The sequence below is a fragment of the Thunnus thynnus genome, chromosome 2, assembly GCF_963924715.1.
Source record: "Thunnus thynnus chromosome 2, fThuThy2.1, whole genome shotgun sequence".
Classification (NCBI taxonomy): domain Eukaryota; kingdom Metazoa; phylum Chordata; class Actinopteri; order Scombriformes; family Scombridae; genus Thunnus; species Thunnus thynnus.
The window spans coordinates 10,076,318-10,101,330 of NC_089518.1; the positions used below are offsets into that span (position 1 = coordinate 10,076,318).

The window sequence follows — 25,013 nt, forward strand, 5'->3', positions numbered from 1 at the left end:
GCAATTTAAATACCTGACACTGCATCACATTGATGCCAATGTCATATAAAAAACAATTCTGCTATTAATCAGTCTGGCTTGTTGATCTGCTACTTTGTTCACAATGGTCTAATACATCCAGAGATAAAAAAAAAAGGGATATCTATCAGTATAAATGGTAAGACAAAGTCTGGAGAGGTCATTACATTTATTGCCTCTAATCGCGGGCCATTTCCTAAAAACTGAATATAAAAGCGCTTCATCACTTGTTGACATTTTTGCAATTTTGACAAATGGTGTTAAAATATAAAAGCATAAGGCTCCACCTCACTATTTCATGTGAACAATAATTTAGTGAATATGGTGATGCATACAGAGGATGTCTTATACTATTACAGTTTTTACTGATTGCTGCAATACACAGTTCACTTCAGACCCAGAGATTTATAGAAAGTGTTGGGGGATAAAGTGTGTGTGTGTGTGTGTGTGTGTGTGTGTGTGTGTGTTTGTGTATACACTGAATCAAATATTCAACCCCAAAATGTGTTTTTGTGTCTCTACAATTCCATCAAATAGAAATAATCCAGATGTATTGTACATAATTTTAAACACATTTCCCCAAAATTCAGCCAGACATATCTGGTATTTTTAAAAACTTTGGGAACTTGACTAGAATTTAAAATGAAGTTCTGCGAGTTTGAGCAAAGTCTGGATGCACAGCACAACTTTGTATTGACTGTCCCACCAACAGGCCTGACAGGTTTATGAATGAACAACTTAATGTTATGATTTTTTTTCTTCAAAAGAATCTTTACATCGATGATGTTCAAACTCGTTCCACTTTTTTGATAAAACTTATCCCTGCTCTTGTTGTATTCTTTGTAGATGATGGTGGTCTCATGTTTCAGCAGAAGGAGACACAGATGCAAACAGCTCATTTCAAACCTGTGACTGTGAGAATCAGAGAAAAAAAATCTATTTCTGTGCCAAGTCAAAGGAGACAAGCAGATTGTAAAGTATTTATTTGTACAAAATAATCCCCCAAACGCTAAGAAAATTGCATGATAAATATTCTGAATAGTTTGAAGCATTCTGTAACTGTAACAGTGCAGTTAGTCAGCAGTGAATGGAAGCACTCACACGGAGCACAATGAGTCCACCAAAAGCACTAAATTCCAAACAACATCCGACCAAGAAGAGATGAGCAACAGAAAACACACTCAATGGTATGTCTCTTTGTCACTGCAACACACACACACACACACACACACACACATACACCCACTCAGCCCACAGTGGCAGCATCGGGATGTTTAACACAGAAACACACAGAAGACAGCGTTTTAAAAATGCTTTCAATCAGAAAATGAATCAGTACAGTCTACAGTGTTGAAGCGACAGTCTTGAACAATACATACAGTCAAACAAGAAACAGAAATAGTAATTAGGACATAATGTGGACAAAACCAAATATTGTTTTTCTAACAAAAAGGTGACATGACGAGAGACAAATTACAGTCTGGTTATGGCAGGAGTGACTGGTGTTTAATCCAAGCTTGCTGCAGGTCTTTTCCTCACCTGTCAATCAGACAGTGGGGGAGTCTCAAACTAGCTAACACCCAATCCAGCATTCAGTGTTTTCATTTCACCCACATTCACACTTTACATTTATTTCTGCCCGGGCGAAGAACATGTTCCTGTTTTTCTTTTCTTTTTCTCTTTAGTTTTTGATCACGTCCCTTCAGGCAGGAGCAGTAAAAGATCTGGGTACCACCCTTCACAAAGAGTTATAAGGCGGGGTTTTCAGTGGTTTATAAATGCTTCATGGATCAGTTATAAACCACTAATAAGAACATATTTTGGGTTTATCCTCCTTCAGGAGTCCATTAATTTTCTGTTTAGCTCCAGGAAGACTCATTTAATGGATTGTTTGACCTCTGACCTTCTGGGAAGGGGCTGCAGAGAAAAATTCATTGTTCACACTTTAAGCCCCCCTATGTAACATTTATAAGCCTTATATAAACATTTAATACACTCTTTATAACACACTATAATGTAGTTATAAGCAGACTATTTAAATTTTTATTAATGTACAGTATTTATCAACAATTATAACTTCTCCCATGAAGACATATTTTATATTATTACAACTGTGTTTTACTATATTGTCATTCAATATAAAATATATTTACATACCACCCTTTATTTATGGGTTCCCACAGGAGGAGTTATACATTAATAAACACTTACATCTGTTTATAACTACATCATAGTATGTTGTAAAGCATTTATTAACTGTTTATATACAGTTTATAAATGGCTTACAATTGATCTATGAAGCATTGGTAAACCCTTTTTTAACCATTAATAAATCCATTATTCACATCTTATAAACCCTTTATAAAGGCTGACTTATCAGGATATGATGCCAAGAACTGTCTGATCTGAACTTAATGATGAATTTGCAATTTATCGGGCACTCTTGGATTAATAATTGAGATTAATGAAGCTTCTCGTGTCCTTTCAGGTATATTACCCAACACATTGGTGAATAATTTGGTTGCTCATGTAGCTCTTGCCAGCTCTACTGCATGCCACCCCTGAGCAGTCAAATAAACATGAATGATAATGTCTGAGTCACCAGAAGAATTCCTGCTCACAGTTAGGACACAAATGGAAAAAAAACTACAAATAACAATGTACAGGTATATTTCTCTCTAAAAAAAGGTTTTCATCCAAAAGTTATGCATTTTTTCTTATAAATATATCGATTTCATCCAAACCTATTTCGACTTTTTTTTTTTAATAAAAAATCATTCTTTGGGTTGATCCTTCCCAACAACCAGCTGAGATGACAAGAAGACATCTGCATAGGTTTGCACAGCTGCATTAGACATGAGTTCAAACACAGACAGACATGAGACATCACTGTGCCACGCTGTAAGTCATTCATGCTCAGAGATTTCAGGTCAGCACATACTGTATTACCAATGGAGTCACAGATATGTCACCTAAACGGAAGCCCGACAGCTAAGAAATCAAAGTGCCTGTGAAGTATTGAAGCAATGAGAATGGAGGTAGACCTTTTTCTATTAGTGTTTAACCAAAGCAGCTCAGTTGTTGACCACAGCAGAGGACGTGTGGAGTGTCTTAACACCTACATGTCTTTTGATGATATGAAATTCAACAGGTTATTGTTGAGAAACAGATTGATTAATTTGGAGATCTCATGAGCATTTTACAGCTCTCCCTCCTTCTCACGCTGATGTAAACATTTTTAAATTTTGGTCAACTAGGAAGATGATTGACATCATGTGGACGATGTTGGACAGTTCTTTTTCCTCGGAAAAATGATATGTTTTAAATGTTAAATATAATGTGAATTGTAGAAAAATAATACTGGACAGATGCTATCACTAACTTCAGCCACCCAAAGATTTATTCACATGTTGGAGATGAACATGAAGGCCTGGTGGATCTCAGGGAGGGTCTAATGAAACTTTATCAGGCATTAGGGGAAATGTAGGATCCAATGTTTTAGGAGCTTGATATTAGGAGCCTAAAATGCATCTGCTGCTTCAATTTTTACATTTTTTTTAAGGCTGCATTGATGGTTTTTCTTGTTATGGCAATTGTCTTTTTACACATCAAGCAGACATGAAGCAACATTATCATTGATTCGGACAAACAAATTTTAAGTCCAATATTGTCTCTCCATCTATTTCTGGTTCTTTAGCTGGTAAATGCTGCACCATGCTCACCAGCTAGTCGCTAACTGTCTGTCTGCCATTTTTAACTGAGCAGGTAGTGAACAGTAGGTTTATGAGAGCTTTTTCACTGAAAACAGCTACTGTAAACCAGGTTGTTAAGAATGATGTGAGCCAAAACAGTGAAGTTAAAGTTCTAAAGTTAAAACAATAAGCAAATAAATGCTAAAATGCTGTGTAGAGCTAAGGGGAGCTGTAGAGTTGGGTAACAATTTTCAGTGGGTGTGTTACTACGAGCGACCCCTTTCACACTACATATACTCATTTGATACATTGTTAATATAAAATATTGTGTCAGTGCAGTTTTAATCTTTTGTGAGTCCCTCAACTTTATGTGAGTAAATCACTGGAGAGCCCCTTTAATAGTTTCCTTTTCTCACTTTGACTGGACATTTGGGTGGTAAACCTTGGTAAATCCTCACTGTAAAATGACATACTGCCTAAATGTCAATAAGAAATAAGCATTCTTTTTTGTCACTTGTTTTGTCAGATATACAGTACACTGTGTGATAAATCCAGCTGTGGCCTCATGTTGTGAACATCCCCTGAACAAATGAATAAACCTGAGAGATCACATATGGGTTGGTTGCAGCATCACTGCTCCGTACCAAGATGATGCTCATCATTCTGTTATGTCTCATCATATTCTGGTACACAACTCTGTCATGCTATCCTCATCTGTTCCCATGATCCTGCTGTGTCCCATATATCCCCTGTCTTTCCCCAGACTCCTTGGCCTGGTAACTGGGATGCATACAGTAAGAGTTAGTACATAGTGTTCCCTCTCTACAGAGTTGGCAGTGGGGTAGTAGAGATGGTTCGTAGGCACTACAACCTTCCTCTTTGGAGGTAAACTTTATGACCCTGTTCTTGATCTGTAAGACCACCTTTCTAAGAGAGGGGCTGAAGCCAAAGCCTCTGGGGAAGTCCTATTCTTATATTTCTATCTCTCATTGTCAGCAGTCACCAATGAACAAGTAAGAAGAAGAGTAATGGGACAGATAAAGTGCAAAAATGACCCCCCCCCCCCCCAAAAAAAAAAAAAAAAAAAAACTTCAGTGTGTGTGCCACTGCCCATCTTTGGCTGTGTTGTTACCCCTGTACTGTGATGTCATTCCCTCCTTCTCCCTCGCCTTGTCTGTCTCTTGTCTGTCTGCTGTGCTGCTCAGGGCTTGTCCAACAGGGCTCAGTTCTTTTTGAAAAAAGAGAAAAGTCTCCTGTCCCGGTCGGAGATGCGGTGAGCTCGTCTGGAGGACTGACCGCTGTGGGCCCTCGATGACCCTGACAGGGAGGATGGGGCGGAGCGCCACTCGTCCTGCTGCTTGTCCATCAGCTGCTGGTCAATCATTCTGTGCATATCATCCTAGAGACAAGAACAAAGAGGCGAATGAAAGAAAGACGAGAGAGGTCAGACAGAGGGGGTGTATGACGGTGTCAAGGGATGTTTTGAGGAGATCAGACTGATTGATTACGTGTTAGGTAGTGATTACAGAGACACCACAATCACCTTTCACCCCTCTGTAGATCATTTGTTTTTGCTCAATATCTCAAAAAATGTAATCAGAAATGATATATCTCCATATCCATTTAGTTAGATCAGTATATACAAAGTTATTTTATTTATTTGTCTCTTTTTTTCCTTTCCACCATGTCTTTTTTTTTGTTTTGTTTTTTTTGTAATTCAACTTCAATGACACGCCATTACTGTTATTATTTGTTATTGTTTTTCTGTGCTTGTAAAACCAATTTTAAGAAAGTAAAAAAAAAAAAAGAAACGGTATATGTCCCAATCTGGCATTTGTATATGAGATTGGTCAAATTGTCAAAGGCCAGATAAACATAGTAGGGGGCCCCAGGGCCAAAATTAAAAGCAACTTCCACATTTTTTGCCCTATGGCCTAATACTACCTAGCTTGTGTGGTAATTTGATTAAAACTCATTACTTGGAGGAATATACTAGGAATATACAATATATAAATTCAAAACTGAAATAATGAAGGTGCTGTAACTAGTAACAATTATTTTCAGTTTTAATTAATCTGTCACTTATTTTTAAAATAAATAGATAGTGGACCCTGGTCACAGATCACATATGTGTACGTGTTGTGAAGAGTGTCTCTGATTCATTTATCTGAATAATTTTAGAGGCCTGAAGATGTAAAATTATCCAGTAATTTAAAAGAAGATGCAAACATTAGAGCAAAGTCTGAAAAAAACAACAGAACTTTGAGTTGTAGCAATATGTTTTTTCTGCTTTTCAATCTCGTTAATCATCTTGTGACCCCTGAGATTTACAATTTGACCCCTAGGAGGGAGAGCCACTGTTCTTAATTGCACCACATACTGTGACTTACCTAATGGATGAAAAGAAAAGTTTCCAGGTTTGTCGTTAGTAGTTATTGAGAGATAAAACCACCAGGGGGCTCTGACAAACTGCTAAATCAACAATTCTGATGAGAGACTGAAAATTAGCACTTGATGAATACATGGTTGCTTCTCTGAAATATTTCTAAAAACAAACCCTGAGTAAATCAACTAAATTTTATTAATCATGTTTAACTATCTGAGCACACTTTTTACAACTAAAAGGGTCTTTTTACTGTGGATCTCACCTAATCACAAACAGTAGCATTTTGATCTACTGGAGACACATGGGTGTTTTTGATGTCTGTGTTGTCATCTCGTAAGAGCTAAGTTCACCAGTGAGTAGATCACCTAAAAACATTCCTTGGGGGGGTGCAGGTGTATGGAGAGAAGAGACAAAGGCAGGTGGAGAGAGAGAGTGGTGGGTTGAATGATTCTCAGGGGTGGTTAATGGTTTCAGATAGAAAGGGAGCTGGTATGGGCGTTTCTCCGTGGCATGGAATGGCTCAGCATGGCGTGGTCAGGTTAGTGCAGGGTAGAACGGCGAGATGGCACAGCTTGGCTCACCTCTAAGGCAGGAGGGGGGGTACCACAGGGGAGAAAGGGTGGTACGGAAGCTGAGAAAGGCCACTAGATCAGAAACCACAAGAGCCAAACAGTAAAGAGCCCTGAGGAGGCAAACTGTGGGTAGGGAGAAGAGAGAGGAAAGAGCTGCTAGTTACAGATGAGGGAGGGGAGGGAGGGAACACACACATACGCACACAATGTCCTCAGGCTACATATGTTATATGTTTCCTTACTGACATACATCCTCAGAAGTTAACTGAGTGATTTAATGTATGTGCACTGAAAACTGTTAAAACAGAGAGACACTAGACATGAGTTACAGGGAGGGGAAGGAAAAAACAAACTGATCTTGAAGTTAGTGTCATTTCATTTGTACACAACTTGTAACATCATGAAATAACACATTTCTTTTATATATATTATATATTAGTCTGCCTATTAATTTAATTTTAAGGTAAATAGACAAAATTCATCCAAAAAGTAATTTAACAGAACAGCTTTATTGATGCAACAACCTTTTATAAAGCTGTTCCAAAATATTTGACAAACGGATTATTAGACTTTTCCTAAAACGCTTGTGACCTTTGACCCACCTGCCAGGCCTCCAGCTGCTGCGACAAGTTGAGCTTTTGCTGGATGGCGTCCAGGAGCTGGCCATTCAGAGACATGATGTCTATTTTACACTTGGCCAGCTCCATCTCCACTGCTTTCTTCCTGCAAGACACACATACAGAACAGCTAGTGATGTCATGCTAGCACAACGGCTTTATAGAGATTCTGCTTCAGCTGTTTTACATGTTGATGAATGTAGAGTCTCTTTAAAGGAATAGGAAGAAATATGCATATTTGCCAGCCAGTTAGCCTAGCTTAGCATAAAGGATGGAAGCAGTGGCAAACAGACAGCCCATCTCTGTCCAAAGGTAAAAATAAATCTTTTTAAAGGCCACTAAATAATACGTTATCGTTACTACCTCATGGAGACAACAAGACTTCAGAAAGTCACTGCTCCTGACCAAGAGCTAGTCCAGCACATAACGCCCTGTAACACCACAACATGATGTTTTTACACTCTATTTTTTGAAAGGATTAAATAAACAAGATATAACATTAATAGTGATAATGTGTGAACTTTAGAGGGGCTGGTATGTAGATTTTCTACCTATGAAACAAGCCATGCTAACTGCTTCCCCTGCTTCCAGTCTTTGTGCTAAGGTATGCTAACCATCTCCTGGCTCTGGCTCAATATTAAACGGACACACATGAGAGTGGTATTGAACAAGAAAGCGAATAAGCTGATATTTCCCAAAATGATGATTCATTGAAGCAAAAAGCAAAGAAATCCAGTCTCTACACTCTGCATCTTTTTAATCTCTGTGTTGAAGTGAATTTAAGGATAATTCTGCATCATTACAACTTGGGTCTTATTTTCAGTTTTAGCCATCATTTCTGCCAGTAATCCCTGATGTCTGGGAACATAGCAACGCTACTATAATGGCAATCTTTTTAACAAGCTAACGAGTTTAGCCAAATTATCTAAACCCTTCCTGTCTGTAAACAGTGATGAACGTGTATGGACACTTTGTTTTTTCATCCAAATTTGTTTAAAACCTGTATGATTGTTTCGTGTCCACTTGCAGTTCTTTTTAGGGATCTCACCACATTCCCAAATGTCAGCAGTTAACTTGGTGAGTACAATATTATTATTGTAATAATACAAAATTAGATCTAAATTGTATTAAACTAGAATTATCATTTACACTAGTCATTGTATGAAAAGCATTAAGTTACTGCTCCATTCTACATATTCTACATAATTGCAGGTGAAATTGAATTATTATTTGGAGTTATAACAGAATCAATGTAGCACTCATCAATATTCATGCAGTATTGTGTTGTGATCCTACTTGGCTATGGCGTCATCTCGGTCTCTAATTGCACTCTGGAGCTGCTCACTGGGTTCTCGGACTTCAGCCATCACCCTCATGCGCTCATTCTCCTCCTGGAGAGAGCACATCTCTACAGAGAGCAGCGCCATCTGTAGGGTATATGGGAGAATGACACACGTGTGATTGTTCACAGTCTCCAATGTTATATCGAGGGTTGCTTGTGTGTGAGACTGATATTTACTTGAGCCAGTTCAACAGGAGAAGAACTGACCTGAGTATGTGTTTGGAGCTGATTTTGTCTAAATTGTGAAAAACAGACAAGGTTAAAGGACCAGTGTGTAGGATTTAGTGGCATCTAGCGGTGAGGTTTCAGATTGCAACCAACTGAATACTCCTCCCCCTCCCGTTCCAAGCATGAAGGCAAAACTTGCAAAAAACGTGAAAGGACCTCTCTAGAGCCAGTGTTTGGTTTGTCTGTTCTGGGCTACTGTAGAAACATGGCGGTGCAATATGGCAGCCTCCATGGAAGGAGACCCGTTCCCTATTTATATATAAACAACTCATTCTAAGGTAACAAAAACACAACAATCCTTATTTTCAGGTGATTATACACTAATGAAAACATACTTATGAATATTATATTCCATTTCTACCAAGTCCGTTCCGCTAGATGCCACTAAATTCTACACACTGCACCTTTAAAGCGATGTCCTATATTAAAAACATACATGACATTCATATCGACACACAAACTGCTCTGTACTACATCTGTAGCACTGGGTTGTTTAAATGTGTCTCTTAGACATAAGCACTCTTTAACACAATGTTATTCTGCCAAGAGAGATTGGATGTGATCTTAAATTAATGAGGGCTTTCTGACACTCTTCACCTTATTTGCAGCAAAGCCTTGTGAAGATTTTTGCCTTCTGGTCAAGCTTTAACATCTTCATGTAGGCTATCAGCTAATCCCTGATGCCTCACTGTTGTGCACATACATAGCATGTGTATGACTGAACACATGTGCAAGTAGAAGCCAGTACCTGATTGTGCAGCTGTAGCAGCTCCTCTTCATTGCTGCGTGTTTTGTCCTGCTCGGCTTCGTACAGCTCTCTGACTTCTCTCATTTCTTCTCCCAGCTTCCTCACCTGCTCCTCCAGAGCTTCCTCATCGCTGCGCCGCGAGCCCTTTCAACACAAGACACACACCACTTCACAACACAAACTGAAATATGTATTGTTACCACCTGAAGTACATTTTTGTGTGTCTCTAAAATGATCCCACAGAGGCTCCACCCTTTCAAAGTATTATTAAGTTAGCTGTCAATTTTGCAACATCATCAACTTTTTGAGGAGGTATTTTTCTAGTAGTACTAGTAAATAATAATTTTCTGGACAGAAACTGTATATTCGTAGGCAGGTTGGAAGGGAATATATAATTTGATACTAATCAAATAGGAGAAAAATAATTGCAAATAATGGTTTGTGTAGCTGAATGTGCAAAAAAGTAAAATTAGTCCACAGGTAATCGTACAATTCAGGTACTAGTATGCCAAACCCTCGCTATGCTGTTGCTCCCTTAATTTAGGCTATGTCAGAAAATTATCCCAAATTTTTAAAAGAAGCAGTCTATGTCATGATTTTAAGCCACTCTGCTCTCTAGTTCATGAGGGCTCTTTGAGTTGCGTGAAATAAATAAGATTTTAGCGATTCTTTCACAAAAGTGAAAAAGTGTTCTCTGGTAATTACAAACTGCTTATAAACTCCAACAAGAACTATGTAACTGATATACAATCTCCTTGTTTTCCTAAACATGTCTTGGAGAATTGTTCTTATTTTCTCTGTAATTAGTAACAAATTACATAGTTCTTAAATTATTGGGAATTTACGAGACCTTCACTTTTTTCAAATAGCAGCCATTTAAATATTGCTGACCAACTGCCAGCATTCAGCACATTCAGTACCGTGGACTCGTTGCCGTCCAGCAGATTCTGTGTCAACCTCCGTAGCTCTAGCAGGCTGGTGTGGAGGCTCCCAGTAGGCACATCCTTGGCTGAGGACGTCTCCGAGGACTCGTCCATGGAAGAGTCTGTGGACAAGGCCGAGTCTGTGACGTCGTTTCCCCGGAGATGGGAGCAGAGCGAGCGGACCTCACAGTAGGCCTCCCACAGCTGAAGACGCAGCTACACAGTCAGGGAGAGAGAGAGCATTTAGAAAAAGCACAACAAAAGTATTTCACAGTGGTTTTGGTGAGCTGTCCCACCTGATATTCACGGTGGGCAAAAAATTAAACAAAACATGCAAACAGTCCCCACAATTAAACACAATCCTACTGCTGTAATAGTAAGTGCAGGTGCTGGTTTACCTGCTCCCTTTCTTGCTCCTGCTCCTCCTGCTCCATGCTCTGCTCTATCTCACAGAGCAGACTGGATGGGTGGGGTGTGAGGCTTTGGAGGCTGTGCTCCTCCGTCAGCTCCTCCAGCCGAGCGGTCAGCTGTCTGTGGGACACCTGAACCTCCTGGAGCTCCAGCTGGCTCTGACGCAACTGGGCACAACAAAGGAGTCAACTTAACAGTGCAAAGTATAGTATATAGAGATTTGGAAGGACTGCTAATTGTAGCAGGTATATACTGTACACAAAAACGACAATCACAATATCTACAGAGGTTGTAGCTACCCTAAAAAACATGACATGTAACAGTCATTCATTCATGTCTCTGTACCTGTAGGTCCTTCTCGTGACACTGCTTCTCAAACACCAGCGTCCTTTCTCTGAGGTCATCCACTGTATTCTGCAGCAGCTCGTTCTCCTCCAGCATTGCATGCACCCGACGCTCCAGCTCCATCTTCCTCTCTGACAGCATCTTAATCTAACATGTCAAATAGTAGCAGTTAGATACTGCGCTGCGGGAAATAGGTATTAAGTGAACAAACTGAGGATTGTCTTGATTTCCTGGTCGATAGCGGTCAGATGGGCAGCTATGGACCTGATTTAAGTCTAAATTTTGTTGTTTCCCTGACTCTGAGGTGCACTCTCTCTCACACACACATACGCTCTTACACAAAATTAAAAAGTACTCCCACTGGCCTAAAGAATGTTTGTTGCCTAGCACAGGCGTAGGTGTTAGTTGCCACCCTTGTCTTTAGGAATGTCTTGGTGATATGTCATGGTCTCCACAAAGCTTGATATCAGCTCACTCCTTCCCATGCCTGTGTAACGGCCTTTGAGTGAAGGCTAGCATTACAGCAACCCAACGTATTCCTCATAGTGAGAGTTGTGTTGTTTTCCTTTGTAGCTGCCTGAGCAGCTTTCCACATTAAACAAACATCAGTTCTTGTTCATTTTTATCCCTCCTGCTTTTGACCTACATCTGGTAACCTACTTCACAGTGCAGGAGCTTATATGTGAATCGGTTGCTTTTACTACCATATGAGCATCTAACATTGCCAGGTTTCGGGCTGCTATAGTCTCTGTCTGACACAAATAGGGCAGAAAGCCATTAGTCATCGACACATGTCATATGAAAGGAAAGCGAAAAGTGGGAGCACCCAGACATTGCAGTATCTCAGCTAAATATAGAGTGGCTGTTTCTCCCAATTATAGTGCAGGCTCTGAAGTCTGGGTGTTTTCTGTGTAGCTTTGAAGTGAAGCCACGGGGAAATCTGAACTGCTTACATTGTTATGCTCTAACAGTACCTGTGTTTATGACATACAGTATGTGGCTGCTATCATATATGAGCACATGACTGACATCACAACACATATCATGCTCCAATAACCAAGCATGTTATTCATGCCTGATCTTAGAAAACAGGGATTGCCATAAGGATGTGGAAATGTCAAATAGAGATTTTTCACTTCTATTTAAAATTCCTTTTTAGCTTTTATTCCCTTTAACTTCAGATGACAACATGAGAGCTGAGTTTCTTTAACATTACAAGACATTAAATGTAAAATGCAAATTCATTATGGTCAAAAGTGTCAGTATTTTATTCAGAATGAGATTCAGCAGTCCACCCAATGAAATAATAGTACTGTACCCTATCATCAACCAGTTTAATTGGACAGAGAGGAGAGGCAATTCAAAATTCAAAAAAAGCAAAATCTTGGTGCAATCCTTGTTTCTGTATTTTACAAGACGTTACATGCAGCATGCAGTCTGGCCAACAGACAGCGTTCGGTAACCACTCACTTCTAGCCCTTGCTGCTCCAACCAGGAGGGAAGGAGGAATGGGTGAGGAGACAGATAAAGATTACAGAAAGAGAGGAAAAGATGAAGTGCCCTGACGGATTAAACAGTACCTAGGAATGCTAGTATAGCATGATAGATGATCACCAGCCTCTGAAAAATTGGACATTTGTTGATTTTTTTTCACTTATTATCAACAGAAACGCCAACTTTTAAGTGAGACTATGTGACTTTTGCTGAACAGCAGCTACATGAATTTCCCTTCATTTCCCAGGTTTCCCTTGAGCCAGTTGCATTCGAGACATCATCATTAGGCTATCTGACTAAGAGCAAATGAACAGGGACAAAAGCAGGAAACAATAACATGTCTCATGGTGAGGTATGGTTTGTTTACTTCGTTTTGCTTTTGTGATAAAGCCATTGAAATAAAATGTATCTCTGACATGTTTAAACACAGTGCAACAGTAGCAAAAGTGGTGAAGAGTCATTAAGTCACTGAACTCACTTGGTAATGTCAGTTACACAGCAACATCTATAAAACAGTAGCTAACATCACTAGCTACTGGTCATACTGGACCAAGTGAGACTGTAGTGAACTGGACAAGGTTGCGTTTTACTGCTTATAAATTCAATCTGATTTTTAAGAGGAAGAATGTGTTATTTCTTCTTTCAAATGTTACATAGTCTCACTTTAACTGCTGTAGGGATGTGCTGTCACCTTCTCATTGTGTAGCAATAACTCCAAACAAGTTTTTTACAGAAACAAAACTTGGCTGTACTTTGTTGTGTTAGGATTTTTGTCAAATTTTGGTGGATCAACTGTACTTGTATAAAGTGATCCACAAGTGAAAATGATACTGATAATGGCTCACCTCAGCCTGTAGAGTTTCTAGTCGTGTCATGTGCTGGCTTGTAGACATACTCTTCTCCCTGAAGTCATCCCGTAATGAATGGACCTGAGTGGACAGCTGCCTCTCCACCTCTGCAGCCTGGACAGAAACAGACAGACAGAAAGGTCAGAGAGAAAAATGAAGTTAAATTTGTGTCTAAAAGTGTGTCTACCCTGACATTCATTATTGATAAAGATCCCCTGCAGACATGTTATCTGATATGGTTTTTCCACAAACAAGTTCAGTTACCTAGTTAAAAATTCATAAAAAATACACCTACTCAATCTCTCTCATTGAAAAATGCAGAATCTTTGAGTGTGCAAATATCTTTCATTTCAAAAGTTTAACTACTGAACATAAGATGTCTCCTACTTCACCGAAAAGTCTGCTTTCCAAAAAGTCTGTTTTCAGAGTATGTGGATTGAAGGTTTCAAATTTCTACATCACACTTGTGTCAGACACACACTGGACCATGACTGGCCTACATACTAGTTGTGATGTCACAAAATCATGCTCATATGTGCATGTCTTGAAGATTTAAGGTGAGCACAGAGAATGAGCATTCAAATGTCAAACTCTGCACATATATCATTGTACACAGTGTAGGTCAAACATCCAAGTGAACTAACAATATGAAAACACATTTTTGAGCAGAGGACAACTTTAATGTTGACATTCTTAATGTGTTACATTAACTGCTCAGTTAAATTAGAAGCATTACTCAGCAGCTTCTCAGCCTGTCTTGCATTCCCAAGATACTGAGGGAGATGACTCATTGGAATCTGATAACAAATAGCACACACACATGCGCGCGCGCACACACACACACACAAAAACACACACACACACTTAAACAGACATGTACAAATGCATAAACACATCAAAGTTTACTATGTACTAAGTGTTATTGATGTAGTGTTATTTGTTAATCACCGCTCCCAAGTCTATTGCAGTAAATGGTGAAATAGCTGTTCCCATGAAAGCATAATTTTACCTAAATGTCACACCTCTTTTCAAAAGCCTTAAATAGTCGAGTGCTCAGTATTTGTGCACTCCAGCTCAGCAGCAGACTGTGGGCATCAGTTGAGCTTATTGGACAGGTGGGATCAGGCCACACAGAGCCTGGCTGAGCATCATTAGCATAGAGCTGCACTCAGGAAGCTTCCGTTTGCATTATTATCACTGCCATGGCAACAGCAAAATCCTAAAAATCACTCACTTTCTACGGCTCACTGAGGATACACAAACTGTAGTAAATGAGTCAAACAGTGTAAGCACGGAAGTGACTGATCTGCGCAGCAGTTACAAGATCAATTTCTATAACCGTGGAGAGTTCTAATTATCAATGTTTTTCTGGTTTGTCTTTTAATCACTGGGTGATGAGTGAAAATAAATCTGACTTCTTAAAACATCAATTTGAAGTACAGCCTCTGGGTGGCACTAAACATTGCTGCGGCCTCTCAAGAAGCTTACAGATTTGCCAGCTGGTCGTGTAGGTACATTAGCTCACTTCAGTTCACTTTTGTCCTCAGGTAACACTGGTTGTATTCTGTAGCTGTGTTCTGCTGAGAGTCTCTGGAAAGGATAAGCTCCCAGGATGGCTCTGCTTCAGCTTCACTGTTCTGGGGCTTGAATCTGGACAGTGCCTAATACTACATCTCTCTGGAAGCACGACTACTCTGTCGAAATTTATATGATTTTTAGGATCCTGATAAAAACTATGGAATATCAATTCAGTTATGCATGCCAAAAGGTCAAAATGTTCTCCTCTAATAGGGAAAAATCTAGGGCAAATTTTGGCAGATATACCTGTCTCCCATTCTGGACACTCAGCAGTGTTATTCCATAAGTACTGAGATCAAAGCATTATGCATTCTTGAGGTATACAGCAAAGAAACTATAATTTGAGCTAATAACTTACTAAAGAAATGGCTAATTTTATAAAATCTGGAATATAAAATATTTTCCTTGTGTACCAGTCAGAACAGAATTAAATAATGGCTGCTAATAATTTTCACTACTTAATATACTCTAAACTCCAGTTGGGTGAAAATCAGAACACTTCACGTTTGAATTAAGTTGTCATTCAAAACATATAATGCTAATTTCTGACACTGAATGGATGGGAATTGATTGATATAGTGTAGGTTTAAGTTAAAGTGTGGCTCAGAACTATTTGCAACTACTTTGTTGCAATAGTCTTCAGTCACATTGACATTAGTATGAGCTAATGTCTCTGAAACCAATGGTAGAAAGTAACTAAGCACACTTCCTCAAGTACTGCACTTGAGTACATTTTTTTGTGCTTATACTTTACTTGAGTATTTCCATTTAATGCTTCTTTTTATATTTCAGCTTCACAACATTAATTTGACAGCTATAGTTACCAGCTACTTTACTGATAAAGAAATTACACACAAAATATACAGTGTAAGATGTGTATTGTATGATGTGTAAGTGTATGATTTGTTGTAATAGATTAAAGGACCGGTGTGTATGATTTAGTGGCATCTAGTGGTGAGGTTGCAGATTGAAACAAATTGAATAACCCTCCTCTCCCCCTCCCTTTCCAAACATGTAGAAGAACCTACAGTGGCCATGAAACTTGCAAAAAAACATGAAAGACCCTCTCTAGAGCCAGTGTTCTTGGTTTGTCTGTTCTGGGCTACTGTAGAAACATGGCGATGCAACATGGTGGGCTCTGCTCCCTATGTATATATAAAGGGCTCATTCTAAGATCACGAAAACACAACGATTCTTATTTTCAGGTGATTATAAACTAATGAAGACATGGTTATGAATATTATATTCCATTTCTGCCAAGTCCGTCCCGCTAGATGTCACTAAATTCTACACACTGTACCTTTAAATGACCCAGCAAAAGTATTTAAAATGAGCTCCAGCTTGATTAACTACAACATTAAAATGATATTTATACATAATGAAACATATAATAACACTCACAGGACTAACTTCTCTGCCTTATGAGTAGTTTTACTTTTGATACTTAAAGTACATTTTGCTGCTGGTATAGTTGCTTTCACTTAAGTAAAGAATCTGAATATTTTTTTCCACCACTGTCTGAGCCAACAGGCTCAGTTATAATGACTAGATATGGGTTTCTATGTGACAGCTGTATCATCCTGCCTTTTTTGTGTGGGAAACAGATGTGCAGTCAGTGGAGGCCAGTGCAGGTCAAAGTGGTAACGTGACATCTAACCCACTGACCCAACACACTAACAGATTCAGATCATGACAAAAAAAAGCAGAGTTGATCACAGACAGTCTGATTTGCAGATACTAGCTTTATCTGCGCACAAATTCCTCAGATCCCAGATCAAGCATTATAAGCACGGCAGGACAAACAGGGGCAAATCAGACTGTTGCAGCAGAATCCAGGGCAGCGAAGTAGGGCTCAGCAGCAGAGAGACACATTCCTTTTACAGCCTGTTTACTCTGACATTTATCTGAGCAAATACTGTATACTTACTTTCCAGAGCAGAGCTGAACATAACTCTGTCTGTGGCAGTGGAACATGATCTGGCATTTATGACTACAGGTGCATCTCGGGTCTTTGGTCACGCAACCTCGCATCAAACTATTTGTATCCTTGTGCCATTCTGTAGAGCACATTCCCATGGTAACGACACATAGAGTTTCATTTGCATGTCACTCTGGTTGTCATAGCAACCAAGGAGAAGAGGGATTGGTGGACCTGCGACTTGTGGTCTCAATGCTTCTGGTATTTTCCTTAGTCACTTTCACACAGCGTTGCTTTGTCTAGACTTATGGAGGATGAGCAACCCCACGTTCAAATGGTTGAATAACAAATCCTTAGAGTGACAATACATGCCAATCACAGAGCCGATCTTGAGAGCAACAGCTACCTTGGGCTGATGGGAGGCAGACGTTATGTGCGGCAGTGACTGGATGTGAACGAAACTGATGACTGGACAGATGCCTAGAGACCATGTTCAACACTGGCGGAGGGAATGTAAAAGGAGGGGTGAAACTGAATCACCTGCAGAGTGTGATGTGGAGTCACTGTTCTAATGACGCCACAAACAACATGGGATGCCTAATTTCTGCTTTTGTCATCCAGAAATATTTACATTATACCGTGCTCGTTAAATTGTGGCATATTACAAGTCAAAAAGAATGAAATTACTTCCCTTTCTATAGCCTCAAATAAACAACTTTGATGAGTCACTAGAAGCTTCTGTCTAATGTCTAATTAGGTAAATTTTAGAGGCTGACGCAATTAGAATTAACCATGGCCATAAAGCATGAATCTTATGCTGGAGTCAGTGCATCCCTACCCATTCCTTTTCTGAGCATGTGTGGTAATGTAATTAGAGAAAGGTCCCCTTCCTGCTGGTTCACTCTGATCAGATTAGGTCTGAGAAGTTTGGCTGTCCTCACACTCAAGACCCATACAGACCAACACACACCTCCATGCCTCTGTTGCTGAAGGCTGTTTCTGTATTTCTCTGTGTCTCACATATTCAGTAATGTATAGACTTATCACTCATCACACACACACATACACGTCCACAGAGGAATAACCACCGGGGGTATTTGTGTCAATCCAGCATAAGATTTGACAAAGGGACAAACATTTTAGATTTTCTCTGTCCAAATATCGAAGTTACCTGCTGTTATCAATTAAGTAGAGTATGGAGCCGAGTTGTTTTGGTTCCTGACTGAACGCATATGGCAAGGCTTACCATGGATTATAGCCTAATCCCCTCAGTGCTGCATTTTACCCCTGTGACATCATTTCCTACGGAGTGCCCTGCCTTCTCAAGGTCGTCCCACTGCAGCCAGTTGAGAGCTCTGTAAGGAAATTATTCTTAACAATAATCTCAGGTTATTCTCAATCTTAACTTTGGCTAAAAGGTTGGCTTTACCCTCTGAAGAGCTGGCAATCATATATGGAGGACAAAAAATATGAAATGTATAAATTAATAAAAGCTGAAAAGAATACACAAATAAATAATTAAATGAATTATTAAATTCATTTAATTATTTATTAAATTTAATAAACAACAAAAATGTTCGTAATTAATCTTAAAATATTCAAAAGATTTGCTTTAGAAATCACCCTCTGAAAATGTGACAGTCTTATATGGAGTACAAAAAATGACTTAATTAATGAATTAATTAATGAATAAATAACTAAATAACTAAAATCGAATAAATATCAGAAAATAAATAAATAAAAGTCTTTAATCTATTTCTACTTCTCTACAAATATACTTTTATTATATATATTATATATATATATATATATTATACACTTAAAATATACATGTAGATGTATAGAAATGTTTTAAGTTTATGAAATGTCTTACTCATGTATTGTCTTTATTTGATTATTTAATTATGGCTTTAGTTATTTATGACTGTATTTATTTCAGCACATATTTATATATTATTGTGTTATTCTAATTAATCAAAATACATACTTATCTATTGATTAATAAGTCATTTTTCCCCTCCACAGTTAAACTTAAGCCAATGCTATTCTTTCTGTGGTATAGCCATGGCAGCCGCAAACTGGTTAAACTTTTTATCTACTTCTTCTGGTTGTGTGTTATTGTAAACTCAGGGGCTGTGGACATGGCTGCTTTCTCAATTAGGAGCCTGGTCCTCAATAGATGTGTCTGTTGTCACCGCAGGCATGTCAAAGGACTACAACAACAAGCTCATAATAATCATCATTGATGGGCTGTGTAGAGGAAGATATGCTATTCCATAGTTTTGGACAGGGTTAACAGGAGGTCACATGCAGACCTATTTAGATTTGATCAGAGTGTTCCAGTTAAAGAGTTAACTATAAGGAGAGATGGGGAGGGCAGATGAAAATAGCAGGCCTACAGCGGCCTCACTACTGCAGAGTTTTCTCAAGGTAATTCTACATTCCCTCCATTCACTCAGAGCTGTAAACAGTTAACATTACTCAGTGACAACCCATTGCTTAGTAATGAGCACAGACAGAGAACGAGAGAAAGAGAAGAAAGAAAAAAAGACGGAGAGAAAAAAGATAAAATGAGAGAGCGAGCTAGCACTGTGGCTGACCTCATTTATTCTATTATCCAGCAGGTCTCCCTCTGCCTGCCGAGCACACTGAATCATGAGATCTGGATCAATGCAGTCAATTAGGTATCGTGAATTTCACTGAGTCACAAAGAACACAAGATATGCTTTCCCCAAAAACGCAAAATGGACTGACAGAAATTAAATGCAGTTTAATTACGCTAAGTGTCTGCTCTTGCTTAGATCTATAGAGACTGACCAGTCCAGCACAGTCCATGATTGCAGTGTGATGATGGTGTTGGGGCAAGATGGGGCAGGAGGCTGACATAATCTGATCAGGGTGAGAAAGGGAGCTGGCCTGCAAAGCAACTAGCTGGGGGTTAAAATCAAACCATGCGGAGCCTTCTCCTCCCCGAGCAGCGTGTACTCATATCTTCTCCCAGGAGGAGAAGTGTGAGTGTTGCTATAGACAGCACTGCCAATGGGGTTATCAAAGCACCTGTGCAGGCTTGTCAACCATTGTGTACAAAGCTCTGGGGCATCCTGAAATGTGGCTGTGGTACCCATTGCTAGCCTACCTGGCAGCAGCCAACACTGTGAGGCACTTACTGACCTTTAAGTTGTTGTAATGGTCTTACAGATGTTTATATTGTACATCCCTCTGACAGGCAAGGCAGCATAACGTAGTCCTGCTCTTGGAAAGCAAGCAACCGTTGTTGAATATTATGCTTTTCAGCCACACAATTTGGGATATATGATTATTAAATCAGTCCATATGGTTACACAGACAAGCCATAATATTTTTCCAAGTGTGGCAATGAAACCAACATGAAGATACAGAGCATGGACAAATTAACAGGAACACCTGCTACTTGCTACAAACACAACAATGAGTGGCCACAGGGCTGTTGCACTGTGGCGACTCTGTCTGGATAAAGTGTCCTTGTTTTGGTGTAGATTGAGCAGATTGAGGTGTTGTACTGAGCTTCTTAGGAGGATCCGCTGCAGCTACGATGCTGCCATTCTCAGCTCCATCAATCTACATCTACTGCCAATCTCAGTTCGCCCTGATGTGTTTACAGTACATCACATCAAGGGGGATATAGCCTAAATAATCACTCTATCAACCCTGAGCACTGCTGTATGTATATATGTATTTATGTATCTATCTATTTGTCTGTCTATCTCATATGGGACCTTTTCTATTCTGCCCGTCATAATAACTGCATTCAAATTACCTGTCAATATGCAGAGTGGTATTGCGTAAGTCTGCAGTCCAATCACTCTAAATTATTCAGCATAAGACCCTGAAGCTCCCCTTTTATATTGATGAGTTAGCATAATTTACGTGAAGTTAGAGAGAGACAGACTGAAGGATGGTAGATCCCCCCTAAGGGATGATGATTCCTCACTTGGCTGAGCACCTTATGTCATATAAGCCAGACTTGAACTGGACTGAGTGGCCTCGAGGCCACTGACAGGAAGAAATACAAACACACACACACACACACACACACACACACGCATACTTGCACTTTCATATGTTTCTTTGTGGGGTGGAAGGGCATTTAAAGCAGCATTAAGACCATGTGACACAGTGACTCAAAGCCCAGACTAATTGAGTGTTCCATGCAGATTGGCCCAGCTTGCCTGAAGCAGCACATCTGAAGCATACATAAACACAAACATACACACACAGACCCTGCTCCTCACCTTACTGAGTTGCTCCAGCAGTCTATGGTTCTGTTCAGAGAGCTCGCTGATGGCCTTGGTCTTGTCCCTGTCAGCCTCTCTCAGCTGGACCTGGTGTCGTTCCAGCTCACCCTGCAGCTGCTGCACGTCTGTCTCTAGCTCAGCCACACGGCCCTCCCACTCCCCCTCTCGACTTTCAAGACGCCGACGCAATTCATGCTTCTCTTGCTCCAAATGCTGCATGTAGACAAAGGGAGAGAGGGGGCATTATGGTTTAACCTCCATTGGATTGGATTTGATGTTAAGTATTGCCTAATTTTAAAAAACAAAAGTACAAATGAAATCACTGCAGATGTGACAAAGTCAGACATCACACAGATGCTCACAGGTGCTTCAACAAACTGAGAAAGATGTGCTCAATCCTTGGAAAAATGTTACTTCAGTGAAGGTAAAAATGTTCAAAATTTGGTCCCTTCAGCAAACTTAATTGTACACTATACAGCAGAAACTGAGGGTTTATTACAAAACAAGATTTAAAAAAATGCAAAATGATGATAACTGCAACTATGACACAGGTTGAAAGACCATAATTATAGGAATTGGATTGAACCAATTTCTTGTTTCCCTAGTTCCTGGAGTGACAGTTTAGATAATAGGATGCTTTTTTCTCTTCTCTTGATGGCAGTGAACAGTGGACAGATGCACTGCAGCACCAGTGGCTGCCAGGGTTTGGATGGGGGTTGTTGTTATTGTTTAAGTCCAAGGCTGAAGCATCTGGCATCTGTATGGACACTATTTTCATCTCTGGGTAAATGCCTGAACAAAGGGGGGGGGGGGGGGGGGGGGGGGGAGCAAGAGAATCAAAACATGACCATACTAACTACCAGTTAGAATAGGATACCGGGAACTGTAACAACATCAATAAGGAGAGTCTGATATTAGAAGACAGCTTATTTCTTTGAGCTGCAACATGAGGATGAATATGGATCAATGGGCTGAACAGATGTACAGTAGATACAGTAGGCCCTGGACAGGCACAGGATTAGTCTTTGTGGTTTTTCTCAGGCCACGTGTTGGCTTGTGTGAAGGATTTTGAAAACAACAAGAACAAAAGCTCAGCTGTGCAGTTTTCATTATAAACGCATGTGTGATTTAATTAACAGACTGTGCTGCATTTTTAGCTCTGCTGCTGCTCACTGTAAAGAGGGAGGCAGTGTAGTTTACGTCAACTTTAGATCAGAATGACCAGCAAGTTTTATCTCAGGCTATATAATTTCTTCTCAGCTTAAAGCACATTAGGTATTATTATAAGCTACCACTATGAAGGAATCGTGAGATGAAACCCTCGTTCTTTGACAGCTTAAGAGCAGAATCTGTTATGGGTTTGTTTACATTGAGTAGGCCCAAACTTGACTATTACACTTATGGCATTTAGAGGACGGAATTAAAACTTGAGCAAATTATATTTTATTCTGTTAGTTTACCTCTAATTTCTCACTGAGATCTTTGTGCATTTTCTCATATTGCTTGGTCAAGTCTTGGTTTCTCTCCAGCAGCGCTTTGCCGAGTTTAGCGGCTAAAACCAAGTCTTTTTCCTTTTGACGGAAGAGCGACAGTAAGTCTGCGTTATGCCCCACCGCAGGCGCCTCTAGGTCCGACAGCTCCTCCTCGCCATCCCGCTCCCCTGTGAGCATGGCCAGTTCCTCCTCCAAGGCCATGCCGAGGCCTCCGGAGCCGGTGTGCCGCAGCGGGTGACCCTGAAAGCCGCCGGGCTCCTGAGCGGCGGGGCTGGTCCGGGGCTCCATGCAGTCGCTGTCCAGCTCCAGTGGTGCTGAAACCACGGCAGACGTCTGCAGGTCTAGGCAGAAAGCGGACATCGCCGCCCGGCGGAGGAGAAGCCAACAGATAAGAGCCGACTGATTTCACTCCGGAAGAACCCACCCTGCTCTGACTGGGTTGGGCTGACCAGACCGACTTGTAATCGACAATTCATCCATCGCTCTCGCTATTCCGAGCTGGATCCAGTTAGACTGAAAACTGCTGTCTTTCCAGTTTCCTAACGTCGCCCTCTCCTCGTTTACCGACCAGCCGCGGCTCTGGCTCTGATTGAATCCCCGGCAAACACCGTCTCCTCTGTAGCTCACTGACTGGCTTTTAACTATCAGACACACAAAATGTTTTTATCCTGGTATAAACCGCCTTGATGGGCACTCCGCAGCGGTCGGTCGGTCAGGGTCCCTCCCGTCGCAGGGTCCCGGTTCCTCCATAATGATCGGCCTGTTACACCAGAGGCATCTGCCAGCCAAATAGATGAGCGCGATCCCGATGCCTTCTCAACCTCTTTCCCTTCTTGAATGCGCGTTCCCGCCACGGTAGTGACGCCAGCTGCAACCTGTTACAAACGGTCACCCCATTGGCTTAAAATGATAGCGCCATATTTTGGTGCCTCTCACACATCTGTGGCACCCAGTGAAAGAGCAGTGAAGACATGAGATAACAATACTCATACTCATACTGCTTTTTTTATTGTGTATATTTTAGCAAGTATGTTATGTATATATTGTTTTATGATATAATCAAAATAACTCATATTAACTCTAATATGTAAAATTACTAAACAAGTGTTAAGGAAGTTAATTGCATCCATGACAGCTGTATATATAACTCCATGTGAGGGAGAATGTCACGCTGGCATTAACAGCCTCGTCTTGACTATGATGCTAATGTTTCTTTCAAAAGCATTTGCCTCCTGTCATTTTTTCCAAAGATGAAGGTGATAGTATCCAGCCTCAAGAAGCAAAGTCGTTAAGAATTGGGATCAAACAACCAGCAATCTGGTCCTCACTCACGATTGATACTTACACGATCAAGACAATTAAAGTTAGATTCATCAAATGTATATACAGTATATACAGTTTATCTGTAGTATGTGTATATTTCATATTTTTACAGAGGGAGAAAATTGAAGAAAAACACTCCAAATTGAAAAGTGTTTGCTGACTATTTCAAGAGGTGAATTTAGGGCCAGGGCATAAATTAGGGTTAGCGTGAGTTGAGGTCAAAGGTTATGGAATTACTATACTCTGTAAAGGCCCCCACAGATGTACCAATATGTATGTGTGAGAGATGAAGGGGTGGATGAGGTCAGGATGTTGGGGGCGGGGTACTGGTGATGAATGATTACAAACAAAGCCCCTTGAGCTGATAAAGTGAAGGCACAAAAGAAGTGGGTCACAGCCTGCTGGTCCACTGTCGACTAGCTTCAGGGGCCGAGGGGTCCACGCAGTACATAGATAATGGGTGACTTCCTCTGAGCACATCAAAACCTCACTGCTTTGATAGACCGCTAAGCTGAATGAATTTAACAGCCTGCATTATCCTTATTAGTTTAAGGCTGCTGGTGTTGAGTCATTGGTAAAAACAACAACTTTTGTGCTATAAAAAGAAAAACACATTTCATTACAACCTGATCAGTTAGTGTAGGGTGGTGCTTTTTGAATTTTGTAAAATTGATATATTTATTATCATTTCTATTCCAAACAATATTTATGGCAACAGTTACTGTTATAACACAACAATAAACAAGCAAAGCAACAAACAAGACAGAACCTCAGTGACATATAAAATCTAATCAGAGTTTATA

General features: G+C 40.1%; 1 protein-coding gene across 1 annotated transcript; it reads right to left on the reverse strand.

Annotated features, from left to right (window-relative positions):
• Window positions 1–986: 986 nt before the first annotated feature.
• bicdl1 (BICD family like cargo adaptor 1) lies at window positions 987–23,672 on the reverse strand. The gene is made up of 10 exons (XM_067602155.1): window positions 22,855–23,672; window positions 21,392–21,607; window positions 13,622–13,738; window positions 11,283–11,429; window positions 10,925–11,104; window positions 10,524–10,742; window positions 9,604–9,747; window positions 8,582–8,712; window positions 7,271–7,391; window positions 987–5,109 (listed from the first exon to the last, which is right to left on the reverse strand). Exons 1-10 carry the CDS (start codon window positions 23,245–23,247, stop codon window positions 4,933–4,935), a joined length of 1,845 nt encoding a protein of 614 aa, XP_067458256.1. The 5' UTR covers window positions 23,248–23,672; the 3' UTR covers window positions 987–4,932.
• Window positions 23,673–25,013: the final 1,341 nt, after the last annotated feature.